Below are 22,580 nucleotides of genomic sequence, written 5' to 3'. Positions count from 1 at the left end.
TTTGTGTATAACTTTTCATTGTAAACACCACAAGCTCCCCTTGCCTGGGAGTGTGAGCACCATTCTGCATTTTTATTTTTATTTTTTTTTTGTTATTGGTGGTTGAGGTTGAAATGTTGAAGATGTTGCAGGACATGGGGTTTTCACATGGACAGGCTCTGGCAGCTATAAAAAAGCATGCGACTGTTCAGGCAGCTTTAGAGGCTCTACTGTCAGGAGCAGGTGTGTTGGTACAGCAAGTGTCTATGTTGTCGGTTCTTGTTTGCGTGTGTGTGTATGTGTGTGTATGTTTTGATTACGTGTTTCAGTGTTGTCATTGTCTATTTCAATATTATCAGTGTATATTTGTTCCAGTATTGTCAGTGTCTTTATGTTTTGATATTATCCATGTCACATGCACAAACACGCACATGCACATGCACATGCGCATGCACGCACGCAAGCATGCTTACATAGGCTCCCGCACGCACACACCCTCCCTTGGAATGAAGCTAATGGAATAACACACTGACTGAGCAACACAAAGATTCACAGTCCCAGTGAAAAGAATCTCCGGTCCTTTGTGTATGTAAGTGTGTGTGCTTGTGTGTGTGTATGTATGTGTCTTCTTTCTTCTTCTTTATTTGTTTGCCTCTTTCATTCTTTCTCTGTCTTACACACATACACACACACACGCACGCATGCACACACACACACACGTGTGTGTGTGTGTGTGTGTGTGTGTGTGTATTTATATATATATATACTCTTTTTGTTTTCTTTTTTTCCCCCCAAAGCAGAAACTTTATGTGTATGTGTTCATGAATAACCTTTGTGTGTGAATGTGTGTGTGTGTTTGCATGGTGTGTGCATGTGTGTGTGTGTGTGCGTGCATGACAGCAGATGAGAGTTTAGCAGGAGAGGTTTACGTCTCTGATGAGGAGGAGTTTGTTGCACCCAAAAGTATACCAGTCTCTCAGCCTGTACCCAGCCAACCTGTTGATGCCAAGATGGAGTGAGTCAGCTTTTGTTGTTTTTAGAACATGTACATGGATTTGTGTGAGAGAGAGAGAGAGAGAGTGTGTATATATATATATATATATGTGTGTGTGTGTGTTTGTTGTTCATGGCATGTGAGTGAACATAGAAGTCTGATAAGATGATATTATTTTTTGGTGTGTTTATAATACCAAGATGGAGTGAGCATTTTTTGTTTGGACTTTGATTTTCATGAGTACTTGGAGGAATAGTATATGTAAGTGTTTCCTGTTTTGGTGTGTGTGTGTGTGTGTGTGTGTGTGTAAAATGATAAATGTTTTGTGAGTTTATTTGCGTGTTTTGTGTGTGGTGCTTTTGTTTTTGAATTTCAGTATTGTCTCTCCAAATGTCAGATTCTTTTAGCCTGTGTAGCAGATCTAAACTGACATGGTTAGCAAGGAAGATACAATATGTAACTGACTTGTATATATATTGATATGATTTTCAGCCCCAAGAACCCTGAAGGCTTGACAGCGCTTTGGGTGGGCAATGTTTTACCTCAAGTCACTGAGAGACGCCTTACTCAAATGTTTGCAAAGTAAGTATCTGCCTGGGATGTTCATTGTATAATGTGATTGTGCAGTGCAAGTCTATTCTGGTGTATACATACTTGTGCATGCAGGGGAGAAAGGGAAGGGGTGGGGGGGGGGGGGGGGCGGGCATGTGTGGTTATGTTTTTGTGCTTGTATTTTGTTTTCTTATGTGCTTGCAAGGATATTATCTTTGTATTGTGTGTACATGATAAAGTCTGAATGAGTTTTAGAGTGATACAATCGTGCATCTGGTAAGACAATATTGGGCATGTAGGCAAAGAACAGAGAAAGAGTTGGATTAGAAGGAAAGCTGTCACAGTTTTGAAATGGATTTTTTATGCACAGGTGTGTAAGAAAGCAGCTTTATAGTGGAGAAAAAGAGATCTTGAAATGATAACGCTTTATATGTGATTTACTGATGATTTCTCTGACTTATTTGTTTTTTCCACCTCCCACAGATACGGTCCTGTTGTAAGTGTACGGATGTTACCTGAAAAATACTGCGCCTTCATCAATTTTAAATTGAAAGAATCTGCTGGTCGAGCTATGCAAAATTTGCAGGTAGGTTTTTGTTCTTTTCCTTTTCTTTGGTGTACACAATTACAGAGATGTTTTGAGTTCATGATATCTATCCGTAATGCTGCCAAACCTCTGAACTTCAGGGTTTTTGCGAGTACATAAGTTGATCCTAAGGTCATAGCTGACTGTGGGTGTGCTGCTATTTTACTGTGTTCAGAGGAAAATATGTGTTGGGGAGGGGTGGGGTGGAGGAGATGGTGGACAGAGAGGAAGGAGGACAGGATATCATTCTTTCCTCTTACAGTCAGCCCCAAATTTATGATCTTTCTGGATTTGTGATAAGAATTTTTTTTTAATTAAAAAAAAAAAGTTAATATAGAAACTAGCAGATCTTTGTTTTTGATATGATGGTTTTGAAAAGATGTATAAAATGAAATGCAGTGTATTGCTTCAGAAGCATTTTTGGATTCGTACAAGTGCTTTTTAGACACATGCAGAAACACACACTCAATCTCTCTCACCTCCCCTCCCCCCTTCCCACACACACACACACTTACATACCTGCTCTTATGCCTTCACTGAAGATGTAGGATCACTCCTTACCTTTTACCATTCATTTCTTCACACCGTCTAACAACTCATTGGGTTCCCTTGGGGGCTGGGAGTAATCTTGATCTCACTGTTTTTCCCCACCTGCTGTGCAGAACCAGGAGTGTGAGGGTCAGAAGCTGTTGATTCGATTCCCAGACAATCCCATCAACCCCACAGGCAACATCACACTTCGCAAGAACAATGCTGCCGCCAACACCAGCACTAAACCTCCTGCTGCATCCTCCAAAGGGTAAGGCTTGTTAGGGTGGCTCTTTGGTGTATTGGAAACTACAGAACTGCACGAAATCTGTGGGAAGTAGCTGCAGTTATAATGCATTCCTCTTTTCTTTTCTTTTTTTCTTTTTTTTATATATGGAATGAATGAAATGAATGAAGATAATATGATTATCAGTTGTAAACATATATCATCTGTTGTGCAAAAAAAAAAAAAATCACACTGTATATACTTGCTTTTATACTACTTGTGGCCACCAATTTACAGTTTAAAAAAATCAATCAGGTTTTACTTGGGCATTTGAGTAAAGGTCTTTATGGTAGTTACTTGGGTTTTCACTTCTTGTTATTAGTTAAATTGATTGCATGTCGTATGGAAAAAAACCCAACTAAAATGTGGAAAGATCTTGTTGACAAGTGAAAAAGCCTTAGGGGAAAAATATTTGTAAAAAAATATGATGCAGAGGAAGAGAGGTGTAGAAAATCATGGAAGGCAGTACTGGAATATTCCTCACTGGATTCATTATAAGATCGCCCACAGTTTAAACAAAAGTTGTAGGATGCTTATGTCCCTCTTCCCTAATGTAATTGTTAGCTGAGTGATCCATAGGCTGTGCAAGATAAAGGGAAGGTTTGTTTTGTTTACTTCTGAATGGTAAGCCCTGGTCACTTTTTCTCTTTTTTTCTCCAAACAGCATCTATTCATCCCATATATCTTTCTTCGTATGTATTCAGGGATGGGTGAGCTACATGGAAAAGCGTAAATGTGCTTTTCCATTTCTTTATTATAAAAAAAAAAGGAGAAAAAGCGTCATTTCGGAATGGCTGACGCAGAAAAGCCCCAGAAGCCTTTCCTGAGATCTGTGCAAATCCAGAGACAGAATGGGAGAGCAGAACGGGAGTGAAACTTAAGTATGATGTTGCCGACAATGGCTGTTGGAACACTTTTGCTGATGAACTGATGACAAAAAATGAAAAACAACAACAAAACAAACAAACAAAAACAGACCCTACTGCCACACTCTTTTCATCCATCCAATTATGAACGGCCCATTTCTGTTCTGTGTTGTTTGAACCAGCGCTTATGTGTGCACACACACACATGCACAATATCTGCCCCTGTCCATGCAACAAAAACTAACATTTGACAGTGCTTTTTTCTGAAATTTTGTCAGTAATTTCGTCAGTCCATGATGCAGTGATGCACTTGATGGCTGCAGTATTTCTATCTGGGATAGATCTATAGCCAAACTACCAAAGATTCTTCTCCATTATGAGCAGAAAATATGTTTTGTTTTATTCCAGATTTTAGGCTTGTACAAAGCACTGTTCTACATTTCTATGTTTATGTACCATCTAAAGAAAATATTAATATTGTACTCCAACTAAACAATGAAACATAGGTGAATCCAGCACTGTTATTGGGGTTTTTAAGCATTTATTGAGTGTCTGTCAGCTACATGGGGGTTTCGCCTCCCACAATAAGGTGTTACCTTTCCATCACATCAGGGATATTTGCAGCCCCCTACCCTCATCACACCCTGCAGTGCGCTTTTTTGATTCAGTCCTTCTCACATCCTATTGTGTTATATTTTGATCTTGTGCTGTTCTTGTATGTAAAGAAAAACCTCATTTTTTGTTGTTACTGATTTTATCTACCACTTCGGTGCACTCATGTATAAAATAAAGGTGTCAAGGTAGAGTGGGGAAAATATTGCCGTTAGTCTGAAAAAGAAAGTATGCATAGCATTTCTGTTTTAATGTACAAATATTTGTCTTAACAGTGTTTGCGGATAGATTTATTAATTATGAATAAGAAGCATGTTGTGGTACTGAAGTTAATCTCACACCTGTACTCCCAATGTCTAGTGGAATAACCATGTGGGATTAACAGTTAATATGTGGTTCTGTCTTCTTTTGGCCTTCCCCTTGGTTCTCTGATGGTTTGTGAATTCTTTTATTTCCTTACTAACAGGGCTAGTTATGTGTAATTGTACATTGATGCCATTATTAACACATCAGTCATTGGCTACACACTTTAGGAACAGAGAGTTTTTTTTATATCTGCAGTTTAAGTTTTGTTGTAATATATCATAATGTGTCATTGACTGATAATCAAGTATTGTGCTCATTTTAGTGATTTTTTTATTATTAGAAGTTGTTGTTTTTTAAGCGATTCAGAGCAGCCCAAGGTTCTGTTGGGTCTCTGTTCTGCGAAATTTGCAGAGAGTAGCTTTCTTGGTGACTGAGTACAAAGGATGCTTATTTACCTTTTGGGGTTGCTTATGTAGCACCTGGTTAATGCAAAAGGTCTTGGAAAAGATGGATTGTATGTGCATTAGAAGAGTAGATCACACACAAAATCTGTGATAGGCAGTTGACGAACAGTTGAAAAACAGCTTCATTGGAAGAAAACCAGATAATTTCTTCAGGGTCAGTTTTGAATTGCTGCTTCAGACATTCGAATAAGCAGAGTTCAGATAATTTAACTAACAAAAAGGTCAGAGTAGTGACCATTAGCTGGTCACAATGTGAACATGCATGATCAGGGAGTCGAGCTGACACCCTGAATAGATGTGTTGACTCCCACCATGTAGGGCATGTTTACCTCTGCTTTGCATTGTGATAGTGTGACAGAAAGTCTTTCCAGAGGAAGTTGTGTTGATGAGGACCACTGCCAGTCAGGGCAAGACTGGCACATCTTGCTGATGCCTTTAAGAAAATTTTATTTTATTTTATTATTATGGAAACAGTAGCTGGGTGCATAATGTTTAATACCCTGCAGAAGTGTATTACTGGTATTTGGCCTGTGCATTTCACATGACTATGTGTAGCATATTGGTTTTTTTTGGGTTTTTTTTCCCTCTCTCACTTGCATGGAGGGATGCATGGATGAGGGTCAGAGGAGGAAACTGGTGACCTTTACAGGCAGCAGGTGACCATGAGGTGGAATCAGTGGCCATGGGGCATAGCTGACTAGACTGTATGAACAGTACTGATGCATGGTTTAACTTATCTACCTGATGACCCTTTCTTTTTCTTTTCTTTCTTTTATTTTTTTAGATACTGGATGCCAAGGTACAAAGTGAGGTTATCAACAGTTAAAGCTTAAAGATAGAGTGTGAGACTACAGTGGATAAATTCATCTCTTTCTGTTTGGAATGTGGTTGCTGATGTGTTGTTTATAGGGCCACTGTTCAGGGTAAATGATTTATAATGACAAAGAAAATGACACAACACACAAGTTAAACAAACAACAAAATATAAATAAGAAACCTGAAGAGTACATTGTTCGATGACAGAAATTCAGTGATCCATTCCCGGTAGTCAAAACTGGACATGATCGTCAAAGCATTTAGGTACAGCACAGTCTGGGCTGTGTTCACACAGTAAATGATGCGAAAAAAGCACACACGAAAACCACAAGCAAACAAACAAACAATCCCCCTCTCCCCCAAAAAAACAACCACCCCAAAGACCCCTAAGTATTTCTGTTTCTCTTTCTTGCACCAAAGAGTGAGCTCAACAGAAAGGGTGCTGTCCATCCTCAACTTTGTAGAAGGCATGAGGTCACCACCATTTGAATTGTTTCCCTTAGACTGTCTCCTTTTGATCAGTGATAAGGATTGAACGATATCAGACATCCAGCATCCACGCAGCTGTGCAATGGACTGTGCAGGTATATCATGTGACAGGCAAGGGGCCATCATGGAATTAAATAAAGCACTTTTTTTCTCTCTGAGTAAAAAAAAAAAAAGCTTACACTGTCTGTTAATTTTGAATAAATCTGACAGTCTTTGGCTGTTTGATATGATGATTCGTGTGGTTGTATGGAGAGACTGCTTGCTCTGGATAACAGAAACAATGACCTTCCCTTTGTGTCCCTTCTCTCAAAGGAAACAGGGCCACAACCGCAAATTTCTAGCATAGCAGCTTGTGCACAGGGCTGCCGGGGGCGGTTTGTGGCAGGTAAAAACCAGAGGCATTCAATGTTAGTTTTTCTGTACTCTGTTCCAGTGTTCTGTGGTGTTTGTGTCACTGAATGAGCTGTCACTTTTTTTGGTTTCCACTGGGAAGGATTTCCATTCCATACTCCCTTCTTTACCCCCCATTGTTTGATTTCAACATAATTTGTTGTGATTCTGTTGTCCTCTCTCTTTTATTATTATTATTATTTTTTTTACGTATATTTTTAATGGCTATATCTAGCTTTGTTGTTCAGGTTTTCATTCTGGCCATATTTGGTAAACTAACAGCAAACTTATGTGGGGGTAGAAGGAGGGATCAAATTGATTGTGGTATGCATGTCTCTTTTCTTTGTTCTGCCATTGTGCTTGCCTTAACGTTTGCATGTATATCAGTGTTTTTTGTGCTTGAGACGGTCTTCCTCTTTTCATCTGTTCTTTTTCTTTATTTGTGTGTATGTACATGTGTGTTCATCTACTGCATATTAATGATAGTGTCAGCCAGCTTCTGTCACCCTTTGCTTTTCATCCGGGAGAATTCCTGATCATGGCAAAAATTCTGTACCATCTGGAATTCTCCCTTTGTCTTTTTGCAGAACTTCCTTGATCAAAAGTGTGTTCTTTATTTGATTTTTTTTCCCTTTTTTTTTTTTTTTTGTTGTTGTTTCTTTTGGTAAAGATGTTCAGTATTTTCATGAGTTGGCATATTATTGTGGTTGTAGGAATAGGAAAGGTGGGGAGATGAGAGGATGTTTGTGTCGGGGGGTTGTGGTGGGTGGGTGGGAGGAGAGTTATAGTTGAAAATATTTAGTTTTCAAACAGATTTTGTGTTGACAACACATTGCAGAGACCACAAGTTATGTGAAAACTGAAGATATGAATATGTTGCCGGTTAGTGAACTAAAATAAAATGTTACTGTTCATTTAAAGAGAATTCTTTTTTTTTTTTTGTTTGTTGTATTTTGCTTACTGTTTGTAACAACCAAGCTAAAATGATTACATGTTTCTTCCTCTTTCGATGCACAGCCATCAGGCATTTCCTGCTCCCCTCCTCTCCCCTCCCTGCATGCTGCCTCTCTCCTCTTTCTCATCCCCATGCTCAATTCACTGAATGTCTGTTAGACTGAAACTGATCATGATGTGTGTGTTAGACTGCAACTGATCATGATGTGTGTGTTGTCTGCTGCTTGTATGTGGTAGAAGGGTGAATAAATGTTGTGTCTGTATACCAGTACATTTGTATTTGTATTTGTATTCCTTTTTATCACAACAGATTTCTCTGTGTGAAATTCGGGCTGCTCTCCCCAGGGAGAGTGCGTCGCTACACTACAGCGCCACCAATTTTTTAAATTTTTTCCTGCGTGCAGTTTTATTTGTTTTTCCTATCAAAGTGGATTTTTCTACAGAATTTTGCCAGGAACAACCCTTTTGTTGCCGTGGGTTCTTTTACGTGCGCTAAGTGCATGCTGCACACGGGACCTCGGTTTATCGTCTTATCCGAATGACTAGCGTCCAGACCACCACTCAAGGTCTAATGGAGGGGGAGAAAATATCGGCGGCTGAGCCGTGATTCGAACCAGCGCCCTCAGATTCTCTCGCTTCCTAGGCGGACGCGTTACCTCTAGGCCATCACTCCACTGATAAATGATCTTAAGACTGAGCAAACACGATTTTTTTTCTTTTTCTGTTTTTGATGCACGTGATGTTCTGTAATTTTGCTGTTGGCTGGCAAGAGGAATGGTTATGGAATGTTTCGGGATTTTTTTCCTTTCTTTTCTCTAAAATCAGTATGTAAATGACATGATTTTCGCTTTTTAGATTGATGAATGATGTTTGTGTCAGTCAGTTATTGGTTTTGGAATACAGTTTTGCCCTTTTTTCCTTAATGTTTTCTGCATGGTGTTTTCCAGGTGTGGTGACTGGTGTCATAATTGTGAATTAAAATGTTTGATTTAATAATCTGCCTTTAACAGAGGTTTTAAATAAGGAGTGCTGAAATTTTGAAATTTAGGAAGTCAGCAGTTGATGCTTTACTTGATGCACGAATGTATACGCTGATATATTTACAATGTGCTCATACACTCACATGTCAACTCATATCAGACTGGAAATACTAGGCACGCAAAATCGCTTATTCCATATGCACAGATGAACGCACTCATGCAAGCCCACACTTAGTCAAACATTACTTAATTGTCATATCACCTTTTCCCTGTCTTAGTTCTTGCATGTAAATATGTAACCCGTTTGGTGTCGTATGCTGACATTGTCAAACTGGTGCAAGGTATAGCTGTCAGTTCTAATAAGTATTGGAAATAATAATCAGCTTTGCTGTTTTGGCCAATTTTATGGCTGACCACCCCACTTTTAGCTCTGACTCAGCCTGGGCCAGTTAGCGTGATTTACTTGTTTCTACACTGAGCTCTAAAGCTGTTGTTCTTTTCTGTGATAAACAGTAACCTTGATGACACTTAGGTATATGTTATGGCTATCAACAATTTTTGTTCAATGTGCTTGTCAGACTCTGAGGGGGTTGAACAATCCTGAACAGACGACCAAACTCATTCAGTTCAGCAATGGGTGATATGGCCTGGTGTTGTCGATGAACTAGAGCAGTAGAAGTAACAATGTCAGTGTCAGCTGTAGGTTCTGATGGACAAAAGTGTGGATGAAAAGTCATTCTGAGTCTCTGCTGAAGAATAAATTCTGTTGTTTTGGTCCTTGTGGCAGGAAATATCTCTGTTCATGCAGGATTTTTCAGGTAGTGTTTTGCCTCACAGGTGACAATGAATTGACAGGTGCTTTGATCATTTTGACATTGTAAACGTTAATCAGCAAAAGAAGGTCAATGGAGCAGAAAGAGTGAAACTGTATTGTGAGTCATCCTTACTGAACAGTCAGTAGCATGAGCTGAAGTAGTGCAATGTCGTTTTCCTTAGTTTGAGCTGGTGTGTGCCACACATCTGATGCTAAGTGTTGTGATAAGTTCATGTTCTTGATTTGTAGTGATATGCCTGAAACAGGTGTTGTGGCTAAAAACTTTTATGTAATGGTTCTGCATTCTCTCCCTCTGTGAATATTATGGGTATTTGTTATAATTATATGTACGTGTGCACACTCCCGTCTAATTTTATATATTGTGTTATCGAAGTAAGCTTTTAATTTGAGGTGATGCATGTATTTCTAGTAACCACAGTAACTTAAAAAACTATTTTTTCAGTGCTCACACAGAACAGTGTTTTGCTGGTGTAAACAGAGTGAATCATATAATAACCCTTATTCAGTTGATAATCTTTGGGTGAGTGTGGTGTGTTTTCGTATGTTCTCACTAAATACAAAGTAATGATAGAATCTTGGTGGAATGCCAAATATTCATTAAACCTTTTTGCAAAATCACAACCATGTGCGTTTTCAGACAGTGCAGATGGTTGGAGGGTGTCTTTAAATCATTGACAAACACAAAACATATTTTTGACTACGATAGGCATGTTGCATAAGATAAATTAGTTTTGTGGTGGATGCAATATCACACTTGAGTCCTGAAGGCCATGCCTCATGTTCATGTTTCTGCTTGTAGCCTTGACATGCAGGCACACCATACACACATACACTTAGGCATGTGCACATATCCACAGACTTACACACATACACAAAGAAAGAACATCAGTATTGGTAGGTAATGTTTAAAGACATTGAAACATGAGTCATCTGTTTCTTGTGGCACAGTTATGTTTCCTCCACAACAGTGGATTTTACTGTACAGTGAGGTGGGCCAAGCATGTGCTTGCAGAGTGTATCGGTTTGGATTCGAGGATGAGCCAAACGTGTACTGGCAGAGTGTTTCAGTGTGGATTTTGTGCACATTGGGCATCCAGTTTTCGTTAAAAGTATTTCAAACCCAGTATGCTTTCAGAGGCAGTTTCATTGGACTTGTACTGTGACCATGTATCATTAAAACCTGACAAAAATTTGCAGAGAATGCCCTAATACTGGTATTGGGGTTATTAATTATTTAGTTTCAAACTTCTTGTTGAATGACCTTGAGCACTTAAAACCAATGCAGCATGTCTTGTAATTAGTATGTTGTGTACACAGCATGCATGCTGGATCTCACCTCTTCCTAAAACATTTCTGACAGTTGTTTTTCCTGCTACCAGTAGCAGAAAGGTATCATTGATATGTATGATTGATTTTTTTCTTTTGGGAGAGAGGCTGGTGTTTTGTGTGTTGTTAGCCTGATTGTTGAACTCTTTGTGCATGTGTGTGTGCAGCGGAGGAGGAGGGGTGCGTAACACCCCCAAGGTGACCGGGCCTGTCAACGGGGACGAGTGTTATTTCTGGAGAACCACAGGCTGTGACTATGGTGACCAGTGCCGGTATAAACACCTGCCCAAATCCAAAGGGGCAGACAAGAAACCTTGGCATAAATAGTGATTCAAATATTTTTGTTTTGTTTTAGGATAACAAAAAATAAAAAGACTTTTTTAAAAGGCTTTTCTTTTTTTTTCTTTTTTTTCCTTTTTTTTTTTTCCTTTCAATTTAACTTGTATTTTTTTTTTTAACTCAGGATTGACCACCTCTCTCCTTGTTCCTTCTTTCATGGATGAATCTGAGTTGGAATGAGGTGTGTCAGTGCAAAGTTTTATTTAAAGATTTATTTCAACAGCAGAAGTGATAGACATCAGACAGAGGAGGAATTACTGGACCAGTCAGGGCCTGAAAGTGTGATGAAGGCTGAATTTTTTTCTTTTTCTTTTTCTTCTTCCTCTGCCCAAACAACCTTCCAGCCTGCTCTGTCCATCGTGTGCGTGCCGCATGTGGTGCTTGCATGCGTGCACGCATGAGTTACATTGCGGTCTTCTGGTGAAAAGGAGAAAAAAATTCCTGTTCGTGTGTAAATGGTGAAGTGTTGCTTGAGGCAGTTGTCCATATCTGCCACAGTTGGATCTGAAATTCAATAACTTTGTGTGTGTGTGTGTGTTTCTGACTGTAGAAAAGTGTTGTGCACATGGTGAGCCAGTTGTTGAAGAAAATAAAAAAAAAACCCATGCTTGTTAACTACTGTTGATGTGTCAAATGATGCCGTGCATTGAATGCCACAGTTGTGTGTGTGTAGATTTTTTATATTTTTTTTCAGATATCTGTTTTCGGCCCTGAAATGGCCCTTGTGTGGTTGGCTGGGCTGTAGTATAAGGAACATGATTTGATTATTTGAATCTTTGTCAGATCAGTGTTTTATGTGATAAAATGATGATAGTAGAGTGAACCTGTTGGCTGGATACAGTTTGAACACAACTGTTTGATGAACACTGGTCAGGAATGGTGGTGGGAATGGAAACGGTGGTGGAAAGTGGTAGCATTTTAGTACAGCGCTCAGATGGTTTATTTCAGTGCACAGCACCCGTCTTGTCTTTTGGAATGCAAGTATGAACAAGAAGGAGAGAAACTGGTGTGTGTAGATAATGATAGAAGCCCCACACATAGACATGGGTGAGGGTTACAGAGAGAAATGGAGGCAGGAGGTGAGTGAGATGTGTGGATATTGATAAAGATAACATTGACAATGATCTGGTTGTGTTACTGTTGCTTTGTTTTTCTTAATGCTGTAATGACAATGAGTTTTTTCTTCCCTGAAAGCAGGTTCTCTCTCTATGTGTGTCTCTCCCCTCTGCCTCTCTCGTCTTTCTCTCTCTGTCTCTCTCTCTCTATATATATATCTCCTAAATTATTCTGAAAAAGTCATTGGAGAGGAAGAGTGATGAGAACTACTCACTCCGTCAAAGAAGCCAAGGGCATTTTGCAAACTGAAGACCATTGGTCCTGAGAACTGAATTACACGAACAATCAAGTTTTGCTTTTTTTTAACAGCAGAAACATTGATGAAACAAACCATTTCAGTCATCACTTGTGATGTCAGTCTAACTCAAATGAGGCCTGTTTATGCGACATGATTCCAGCATTATAGCTTTGAAGCTTATGTGTGCTTCAGCTGTTCCAGCATCATAGTTTTAAACTTGGGTGCTGCAGCTATTCCAAAGGCATAGTATCTCTGGAAAATATTTTAAAAGGGGTAGAAAAGGAAGATTGGTGACATGGCATGATAATTTTGTTGACAGGCTAATTACAGATGCATCAACCGTCATTAAAAAACCCAATTTTTAGCACACATTTAAGTCATCTTTATTTAGGGAAAAGAAAGGGGAAGACAAGCTTGTATTAGTGGTAACTGGACACTTTTGTGATGGAGGTTATTATTATTATTTTAAAAGAAAACAATCTTGTCACAGCTGTTCATCAGTGTCTGTTGTCGCCATTGACAGGGGAATTAAACTGGCAGGTTATTGTCCTTTTTTTTTTCTTTTCAAGATCTGGAATGTTTGTGACAAATCATTGAAAGTTTGGGATTTTTTCCCCATTTGAAACAAAAATATGCAGACTGAATATTGTTTCACAGTATATCGCTTTGGGTTGGGATTTTATATTTTTGTGTGGTGGTGTTGCAAATTATCAGAGCCCCAACTGTTTCTATTTGCAGCCTAGATGCAGTTGGAGTTGTGGTATTGCAATATTTTCTTTTTTAAACATTTTTATTTGTATTGCAATAATTGGCATTACATGGATAAGGTACATTCTACAAATAATTCATCATTAGGAAAATACAGATTGATGAAGTACATCTATGCGTTATTTAAGCTGTTAATCTCTAAGCACAATTCAAATTAAAAAAAAAAAAAACCCACCAAAAAACAAAAACCAGTGACAAAAAAACAACAAAAAAAACCCCATCACAAAACAACAACAGCAACAACAAAAATCATCCCGAAACAAACAAACTTTTCAAGATGCCAGGGGATCTTTCAGACTGAATAGTATTCCCACATTCTGGAAACAGTAGTGTGTGATTGTTCTGTCGCTCTCTTTGTTTTAGAAATTTGTCTTTTCTCTCATTATTTTCTGCTCTTTTCTTTCTTTTGTCTGTTTATTTTCTGATTTGCTGGTTTATTCACCAAAAAATTTTTTTTCTGGAAGAAGATATTGAATATTTTTGTCTTTTTCTGGATTTGATAATCTGGCATTTTTACAGTGTTGTATTTTTTTGTGTGCCTAAGATGAGTGGGGTGCCCGTAGGCAATTTTTATCATTCAATATGCCTGCTATTTTATACTTTTTTGGTGTATTACGTATAACTGTTTTTGTTCAGCAAATTTTTTTTTATATCCTCTGGCAAAAATTTGACAGAATGGACAATGTTCATTGTTAGGGGCATGTCCAAGGTTTACATGCATGAATATGACACTGATTTTCTTTCCCTTTTTCCCCCCCTTTTTGGGTCAAGTTCTATGAGATTGATATTTACAGGTTTTTCTTTTGGCCCTGATGGACCCAGTGTGATTAGCTGGGCTATGAGCAACAAAAGAGATAAATAATTAACCTGGTCAAGGGAGAATGAGAGGTAACCAAGTTAACTGCCTATGACCGGTCTCGACGGTTTGTCTGCCTTTGGTGTTGGCTTGCTGCGTGCCTTTAGTGGGGGATTGAATGGTTGCAGAAGACAAGAATAAACAGATTGGTTTGCTCATAATTCCGTAGTTTGTATGTCTTGAGTTCAAAGTATTGATTCGCTGCAATGAGACGACTGCTTGGTTTGTGTTTTCGTTGTTCTTTTTATCACGTATATAATCAAAATGAGCATATTTCTTTTTCTTTTTTCTTTTATTTTAAGAATGATAGACAAAGCATGTAATGGCTTTTGGAAAAGATGATATGAATTTGAATGAAAATTCTTGACCGTTTGAATAGGGGGGAAAAATTGATTGATCAACGATTTTTTGTAACCCCGCCCCATCCAAAAAAGGCTATGTGACTTGTCAAACTGGGAGAGTAAGCTTAAAAAAAAGAAAAACCAAACATGTTTTCTGAAATAACTGCTGTTGCATGTGTGCATGTGTCATTGTCACAGATGTACTGATACAGTGACGACTGTCAGAGTGGTGAAAATTGTTCCTTTGCAGACAGTTGAGTGAGGGTGGCACAAGCTGCATTTGGTGGGCAGGTTTACATTTACCCCATCCGGTCCCAGATTGCAAGTCACCAAATCATACACTGTACTCCATGCGGATGCCTTGAACCCTTCTCGCATGTGTCCCTTACATGTGATGCCTTTATCATATCCTTGCTTGTGCAGGTGATTTTGTTTCCCTGACTCCAATTCTTTTGTAGAGGTGTCAAGCCTTTGAAGGCTGTACTTTGCTTTTAGAATGATTTATACACTGCTGTTAGTACTGCTGAAGAAATAAACTAGCTGTGAATTATTTGATCCATGACTTTTTCTCTTTTTTTAAATTCCTTTTTTTTTTAATTTCAAAGTCTGCTGAGGTAGCAGAAAGCTGTCTTTCGACTGAATCCAGTATGTGGATCTTCCATTGAAACCATTTTTTGTTTTTTGTTTTTATGTTTTTATAAAAAAAAAAGAAAAGAAACATTTTTATTAAACTGCTTTTAATCCTCACTTCAACAGTGAAAACTGCTTTCAGAGCACACACACTGCCTGAGGTGTAGTCAGATGAACAGAACCATTCAGTAAAATTCTAAGGAAACTTGATATTAAAGGTTACGTATGTTCTTTGTGGAGAGCTGAAATAGAAACTTTTCAGAAAATCATTTCTGTGTCACAGTGCACAGAGAATGTGTTTTCAAGAGTAATATTACACAAAAATTTACCATGAAATAGGGAGCCACCACAAATTCAGTTGTCTGCATTCTCCATTTCCTGCTGTTTAATACAAAACAGTGAAGGGTGAAAGGTGATTTCTTCCTCACTTTTTGTTGGGAGGTGGTGGGAGGTTGTCTCGTGTCATGTGCTGCCAAACTTATACAGGATGAATCTGAATCTCATCAAGTTACGTTATGGGAATGGAGATTTTCTGTGATTTTCAAAGCTGCAGCACTTGTGGATATTTCTTAAGTCCATGAACTCACTCTTGGTTCTTTTTATTGTTTACAATAGTCTGAAAGATTTTTCACATCTGCTTGAAGGGGCCATTTAAAAAGAGACCAAGTTACAGGGCAATAATCTGAGATACAATTTAGCTGACATGAAGAGAGAGAGAAAAAGAGAGAGAAGAAGAGAGAGAAAAGAGAGAGAAGAAAATTGTCATGAACTACAAAGAAGTGTCAGTCTGCTGCATTTGGTCACGGACAGAAATTGGTGCTGATTGTGGGAGGCATTCTCTGTGATTGAGCTCCAACTGTTGCTATGTTTTGATATAACATAAGTGAGCTGTGAATGATTTTTCAGTCCATACTTAATAGGGTAGCTCTGTATTCAGTCTGTTATAACACGAGTGTATTGAGAACAACCAGCTTGTGAAGAGTGTTTTACAGCATGTGTGACAGAGTAGCATGTAGTACCAAAACAAGATTAGTGTTACTGTCTGTGGACAATGTTTTTTTGTTGCTTGCACAGCTGATATGACTGAAATATTTGATTTAAAAAAAGAAAAAGAAAAAAAAAGGGCCGTCTCAGAAGAAAGCCTGAATAGATCAAACATGTACTGCTGATTTTATTACTGTTGAAACACAGTTTTTTAAATCTAAGATTAACATAATCTTGTATGGTTGTTGTAAGTGTAGTCACAAACTCTTCAAAAGTTGCATGAAATGAAACACACACACAGACACACACACACACACACACACACACACACACACAGAATGAAAAGAACTGAAAAGAAAGAAGAGACACACAAACAAATCCCAAAACATAAATGAAACGATGTCTGTAAAGATATCTTTGTGCTTCTGTTCATCAGGTTCATAATTATCTGATAAAACTAGGTATATTTAGGTCAGGAGAAGTGAATTTGAGGCTAAGGAACATGTAAATCAAAAGGGAATTTAAGGAACTAATAGCTTGTGCTCCCATGATCTCTTTTAGAGATGAGCTTGTTGACTTAATAGTTTCTGCTATGACCCATATTCATCTTAATAAGGTCTCATATTATTCTACTCTTTAATGATATATAAACTTCATCTTCAGCTTAATATTTCAAGAAAGTAGTTAGATATATCTGAGTTGGATGTGAAGTGAAGAATGATATACCAACTTATGCTTTTAATGCATGTGCATCAAAACTTGAGGTGGATTGGAGTAGGGACTTGTCTGCTAGATTCTTTTTAGAGAAGCTGAAGTGTGTCTGATTTTGCGGTAATATCCGGTTAGCTTTTGCTTTTTGTATTCCACAACAATTTTAAGAGCTATTGGCTTTGATAGAATATGAAATATATAGAAAAAGATTCTTTATTGTTTTGATCATTTTTTTGCATAACAAATTTAGCAAACACATTTTAAGATACTAATTCAAGCACAAAGCAATTTTTAAAACGGAAACAATTGATCACAAGGTGAAACAGAGACTTTTCTTCGCTCTCTTATTTTGATTGTTTTAATATACTGTACATGTCAACATGCTGATCCATTGTAGTTGGATGGTAAATGTAAAAAAGAATTAAAAGTATAGAGATTGATCTGTTAGCTAATTTAGAATGTTTTTTTTGATGTTGTTGGTTTTTTTTTTTTTACCTGTCTTGGCCTGTTTACAGTTTGAAATGTTTTCAGTTTTACATGTTTTCAGTTTTACAGTGTGGACTTGGGGATTATGTTGGTGTTCCCACATAGTTTCATTGTCCAACACAGAACGACTAATTCAGGTTTTGGTTCACTGTACATCTGGATTTTACATGAATTTTTTGCTTGTCCCATTTTAGCCTATCAGGGTGACTTTTAAGTTTTATTTGGTGGAGAGGTATTGTTGATATCAAGCATACTGCTCAGAGTGTCATCATTCAAAGATTTAGATGTATCATTCTGCTGTGTTTGGCTGATATTTCCATGCAATGTACATGCTCAACATTTCTGCAATTGAAATCAGGGCATATTTCTCATCATCATGGCTTCGGATCCCCCCTGCCCCTAATAATTTCCATGTGTCATGACATCTGTTGACACCTCGGAGGCCTTATTTAGTCCTGTCCATTGTGTTTATGAAAATCCTGTACATCAAAGCATGGGAATGGTTTCTGGATGCTGTCACTCTCAGTTGAAAAAAACAACAAAATAAACCCAAGAAACTCTACCTGCAGAAGGTGCTTTCCTTGTCACATGTTTTCAGACTCCTCTGGGAATGATTAAAGTGCGTGGTGTTTGTTTTTACACTGGGAAGTAAGGTTTGTGTCAAATGATTGAAGTGTAGCTCTGGCAGTTTTGGGAAAATCATGTCCAGTGTGTCTTGGAAATAATGGTTTCTGTTCCAGGATTTCTAAATACCTGGCTTGTTTTTGAAGGATTGGCTTCTGTGGCCAAGATCGTTTTTTGTTCCACAAAATCTCGAGTCCAGCATCTTTATGTTGTTCCAGTTCACCATCCACAGCAGACACAAAAATTTGAATCTAGAACATCAATGCAATCAAGACAAAGGAGAAAAGAAACAAAACATTCAGAGCTCTGAATATTACATCATCCCATTGCATCCAAGTAAAGACGAGATTGAAAACAAAATTGGAGTTTTACCCTTGCCTGGGCTTCGAATTAAGCAAGATATTGTGGAAAATAATCCTAAAACCTCTTTCCATTTGTGACAAATGGAGAGACCAGGGAAAGGGAGGAAAAGGAGTGTGGGAAGAAGATCCAAAGTAGGTGGAAAGAACATGGAAAATATGCAGCCACCTTGACAGCAGTTTGGGAAAGTGGTGCAAAGACACTTGGGACAGGTTCTGAAGACAGAAACCTATCTTGGCCTTAGAAACTACAGGTGGGTTTAACAAGCAAGGTTAGCAGGGCTGAGTATGCTTGTTGTTGAGAATTTTCTTTAGCACTGGTAAGCTTGCTTGAGCATTCCGGTCCAGTGTTTAAATCACCCAAACTTGACCATGTTTGGAGATAATTGGGTGCAAAACCATGACACCAACAAAGGTAATGAATGTGACTGATTAGCATTTCTTTACCAAGCTTTCCAGCAGGAAAAAGGAACACCATGCATTTTGTCTGAGCTAGGCATTTAGGAGGAGACTGACAGCATGTGTTTGTTTAAAATGCTTTTCTGCAGCTAGTAGTATTTATTTATTTATTTTTTGTGTGTGTGGCTTACTTTCTGAGTCTGGTTTGTAATTGTGTATTTTTTGTTGTTTTTTAAAGCTTAAATCTGTTGATTTTAAAACTGTTGATTTTTTCCTTCTAATTTATGCTTGGTTTGGTTTTCAGGTGTTGAACTGATGATGATGATGTTTTGTTTGTTGTTGTTCTTTCATTGATTTTGTGATTTTTATTTTTATTTTGTTTTTGGTAGTGATATATCAATGTGTCGAACAAGGTAATGATTTGAATCTTAAACTTTGTGTTGTGTTTTGTTTTAGCTGTGATTGAGTGTGCAGGAGAATGGGGACTGCTGAGGTTGTAGGTCTGTGGATCATGGTCTGTAAGCCCTTGATTTCTCTCACTTTAAGAGAAATTGTGAGATTGCGAGAAATCATGGTCGTTCCCATCCCACGTTTTCTCTCAAAGGGGAAGTCCCCCTTATTTTTTATTAAAATTATTTCCTTTATCATCAGAGTTGGTATCTTGTCTTTTGCCAATGCAAATCTGAGAGAAAAAAAAGAGAGAGAAAAAGAAACGAGACATGGGGGAAACGACAACGACAATCATGATAATGGCAGTAGTATTAGCGAAGACGTCAACAATAGATGGTGAAGGTGATGGCACAGTACTGGTTTAAAGAAAGTGTGATTGTGTGTGTATGTCAGTGAGTTAATGAGTGAGCGAGTGTGTGTGTGTGTGTGTGAACAAGTGAGCAAGCATGAAGTGAAGAACATTCTAAATAAATGATTGAAAAGGCTGCATCACAACAAACATCAAAACTGTTTGGTTCCAACATGATGGTAAAGCAATGTGAAATGTCACCCCCCCTTTTTTTCTTTTTCTCTCTCTCATTTTTCTCTCAGAATTGCATTGGGAAAAGACAAGAAACCAACTCCAATGAAAAAGGAAATATTTTTAATAAAAATAAGGGGGACTTCCCACAATTCTCACACATTGTGAGAAATCGTGGGAGTAGCCCCCACGATTTCTTGCAGTTGAGAGAAAATGTGGGAGGGGAACGAGAAATCGTGGGATTGCGAGAAATCGTGGACTTACATGGTCCTGTCTGCACAGACCTTGATTCAGTCCTGGAGTTCTACACCAGTTTAGAGAAAACTTTTTGTTGGTTATTTGCAGAATGAAGCTTTTGTTTCATGACTGTGTTTGAAGAAAAAGTGGTTTGAATATTCTTGTGTGTCTACACCATTCATGTTAACTCTGCTTCATATCATGTCATGAGACTCTGAATGTCTGCCTTGTCCACTTTCACTCTCCATAGCTTCCAGCACCTTCATCTGTTGCCCCCTCCCCCTCCTCCCCCATGGACTGAAAGCAAACAAGTTGAAGGTGTGAAGATATAAGTTCATTTTCCTCGCATCATTCATCATTGCGCACTTTGCCTTGCCATTCTTAACCTACCATAAGTTCAGAAAAAAAAAAAGGGGGGGGGGGGGGGGGTTCACTTAGGTCCCAGAGCCTCTCTTGCTGGAATGAGACAGCATTAACATTGTGTACAAAACTTCTTGTAAATTTATGGAATGGTCTACAGTTTTTTTCACAAGGCTTGAAAACTAACACAGAACTTATGTCACAACTGAGATCTCCAGAGGTGGACAGTTGTCCTGAACGTGATTGACAATAACGTGATAGACAACCTTTCCCCTCCCACTGTCCAGATTCATTCTTATATTGCACTTTGCATGTCATGACAGTTGACAGTAATGATTAATCCCAGGTGCAGAAAAATGTTCATATCAGTCATCTGTTGAAGGAAGAAGCCTCCTTGTTCTGTAGTATTATTTCTGGAACATCTGATTGTTCATTGCAGTTACTTCTTGGTGCTAAGACTGCACATGCACAGAACATAACTGGTTACAGACATTTTTGTTCATATGTAAATCGCTGGAGACACAGGCTTGACACGCTGCCAATAGACCTGCGGGAATATGTGAACAATTCTGTGCAGTGTCCTGACCAGTTTTCACAGAGCTAAGGGAGAAGAAGAAATGCACTTATACATCAACTAAGGAAATCCCTAGAAAAATTACAAACATCATTGAGGTTCTGTCCTTGGCAGAATGCGTGGGGGTTGTAATCATGTCCATGTAGTCACTTCATGCGGCTTGCAGTGTTCCCCTGTGTAAACTGGCAGTCTGTGGTGTTGAGATAATGATTCATCTATCCATGCGGCGTTTGTTTGGGCGTCATTCTACTCAACCCTCCTGGCATTGTGTGGGATTTGTCTGAATGTTTTCTTTTGCGGACATGGCTTATTCTGAACGGTTTTGGACATGTCTTTACTTTGTGAAATGTTTACACCCTTTCACACAAGTCCTCTATCCTCCCCTTAGAATCGTCACTGATCATTCCATCCCCTATCACCGCTGTGTTTTTCTGGGTTAGGAGTGAGATGTAGTTTAGTGAAGACTAACAAAACCAGGTACACGCACAATCACCAGCATCCATTCAATCACTGATCTAAGTCAACAGCCTCAGCGTTGAACGCTGCTGGAGGCCACTGCTGATACGAATTTACTGTGTTAAGTTTAATAAATTTGTCAAACCTCTCAAAGACAAAAAAGTATTATGTGGTGTTGGAGGTTTAACAGTGGTATCAGCTAGCTTTTGCTTGAATAAACTCGGCTTGTTCTTTCTCTCCCATGTCACATCGTTTCTCTCTCAGCATCGCACAGTCATATCATTGGCCTTTCTCATCTGCCCAACTAGTAATTGTATTTTCAAGCATTATGCCCAGTGAGCCCTGGGAAACATTTGAGACCCAACAGCTGCGCTACGTTCCACCAGCATCACTAGTCATTTTCATTGACATTGTACTCTTCATTCTGTATCATCAGTCATTTTCATCCACATTCTTTGTTGCGTTCTGCTTGGCACCAGTGTAATTGATCATCTTCATCAGCATTGTTAACATTTCCATTGCAAGTGAAGATGGACTAAAGGGAAAAAAAGTTCTGCAGATATTGACCAATTGCTTGGAAGATTTCTTGTACTTGAAATAAAGCTGATCTACTCTCGTTTTGTGCGTTGTTGTTATTTATTGTATGTGAAGGGAGGTATGTGCGAGTTCACTGTTGACGTTTGTTAATGACGTGATTAATTTTTTTTGTAAGTTAACGAAAAAATGGTTCGTGCATTTCAAGGATTCGTCTCGGGGAGGGGAGGGGTGGGGAATAGTTATTATCCACCTGCTGCAATACTGTTTTCTTCTTTCCACCCACAACACTGTTGACGTAACTCCGAACTGGCTGGCAGACCCAGGAGAGACGCTGAAGAACAAAACTGTTGAGGGCCCTATCAACGGACCTTGTGCTGCAAGAATATGTTTGTTAGTAAGTCAGGTTTCATCACCACGTGATACCGTAAACACCCTAGCCATCATTCGAATAAAAGTGTTACAAATTGTGACCTGATTTCTTTTGCTTTCAAATAGAGCGCATAAGGGAACAATGTTTATAAGATGCGCTAAAGTTGCAAAGCTCGAAGAACGATGAAAGAGCAGCGCATTCCCCCAGCACTACTTTAAATAGCGGCAGTATGTTTACTGCCTAACTTGGCAGACAGAATGTG

General features: G+C 38.6%; 1 protein-coding gene across 3 annotated transcripts in view; it reads left to right on the top strand.

Annotated features, from left to right (window-relative positions):
• The window catches only part of LOC143302208 (uncharacterized), a 39,648-nt gene extending 17,621 nt beyond the window's left edge, over nucleotides 1-22,027 (top strand). The window contains exons 17-23 of one of the 3 annotated variants that reach the window (XM_076616792.1): nucleotides 132-222; nucleotides 880-994; nucleotides 1,466-1,555; nucleotides 2,009-2,111; nucleotides 2,774-2,910; nucleotides 6,791-6,863; nucleotides 11,131-11,267. In XM_076616792.1, the coding sequence (XP_076472907.1) occupies nucleotides 132-222; nucleotides 880-994; nucleotides 1,466-1,555; nucleotides 2,009-2,111; nucleotides 2,774-2,910; nucleotides 6,791-6,824 (570 nt within the window). In that variant the 3' untranslated portion in view covers nucleotides 6,825-6,863; nucleotides 11,131-11,267. Of the gene's footprint in view, nucleotides 1-131; nucleotides 223-879; nucleotides 995-1,465; nucleotides 1,556-2,008; nucleotides 2,112-2,773; nucleotides 2,911-6,790; nucleotides 6,864-11,130 lie in introns of all 3 variants that reach the window. The other 2 variants (XM_076616775.1, XM_076616784.1) reach the window with 2 other exon arrangements.
• The last annotated feature ends 553 nt before the right edge of the window (nucleotides 22,028-22,580 follow it).

This window comes from Babylonia areolata, chromosome 2 (assembly GCF_041734735.1).
Source record: "Babylonia areolata isolate BAREFJ2019XMU chromosome 2, ASM4173473v1, whole genome shotgun sequence".
In the NCBI taxonomy this organism is placed as follows: domain Eukaryota; kingdom Metazoa; phylum Mollusca; class Gastropoda; order Neogastropoda; family Buccinidae; genus Babylonia; species Babylonia areolata.
Note: the sequence above shows the minus strand (reverse complement) of the source record. Positions and strands in the feature narration are given on the sequence as shown.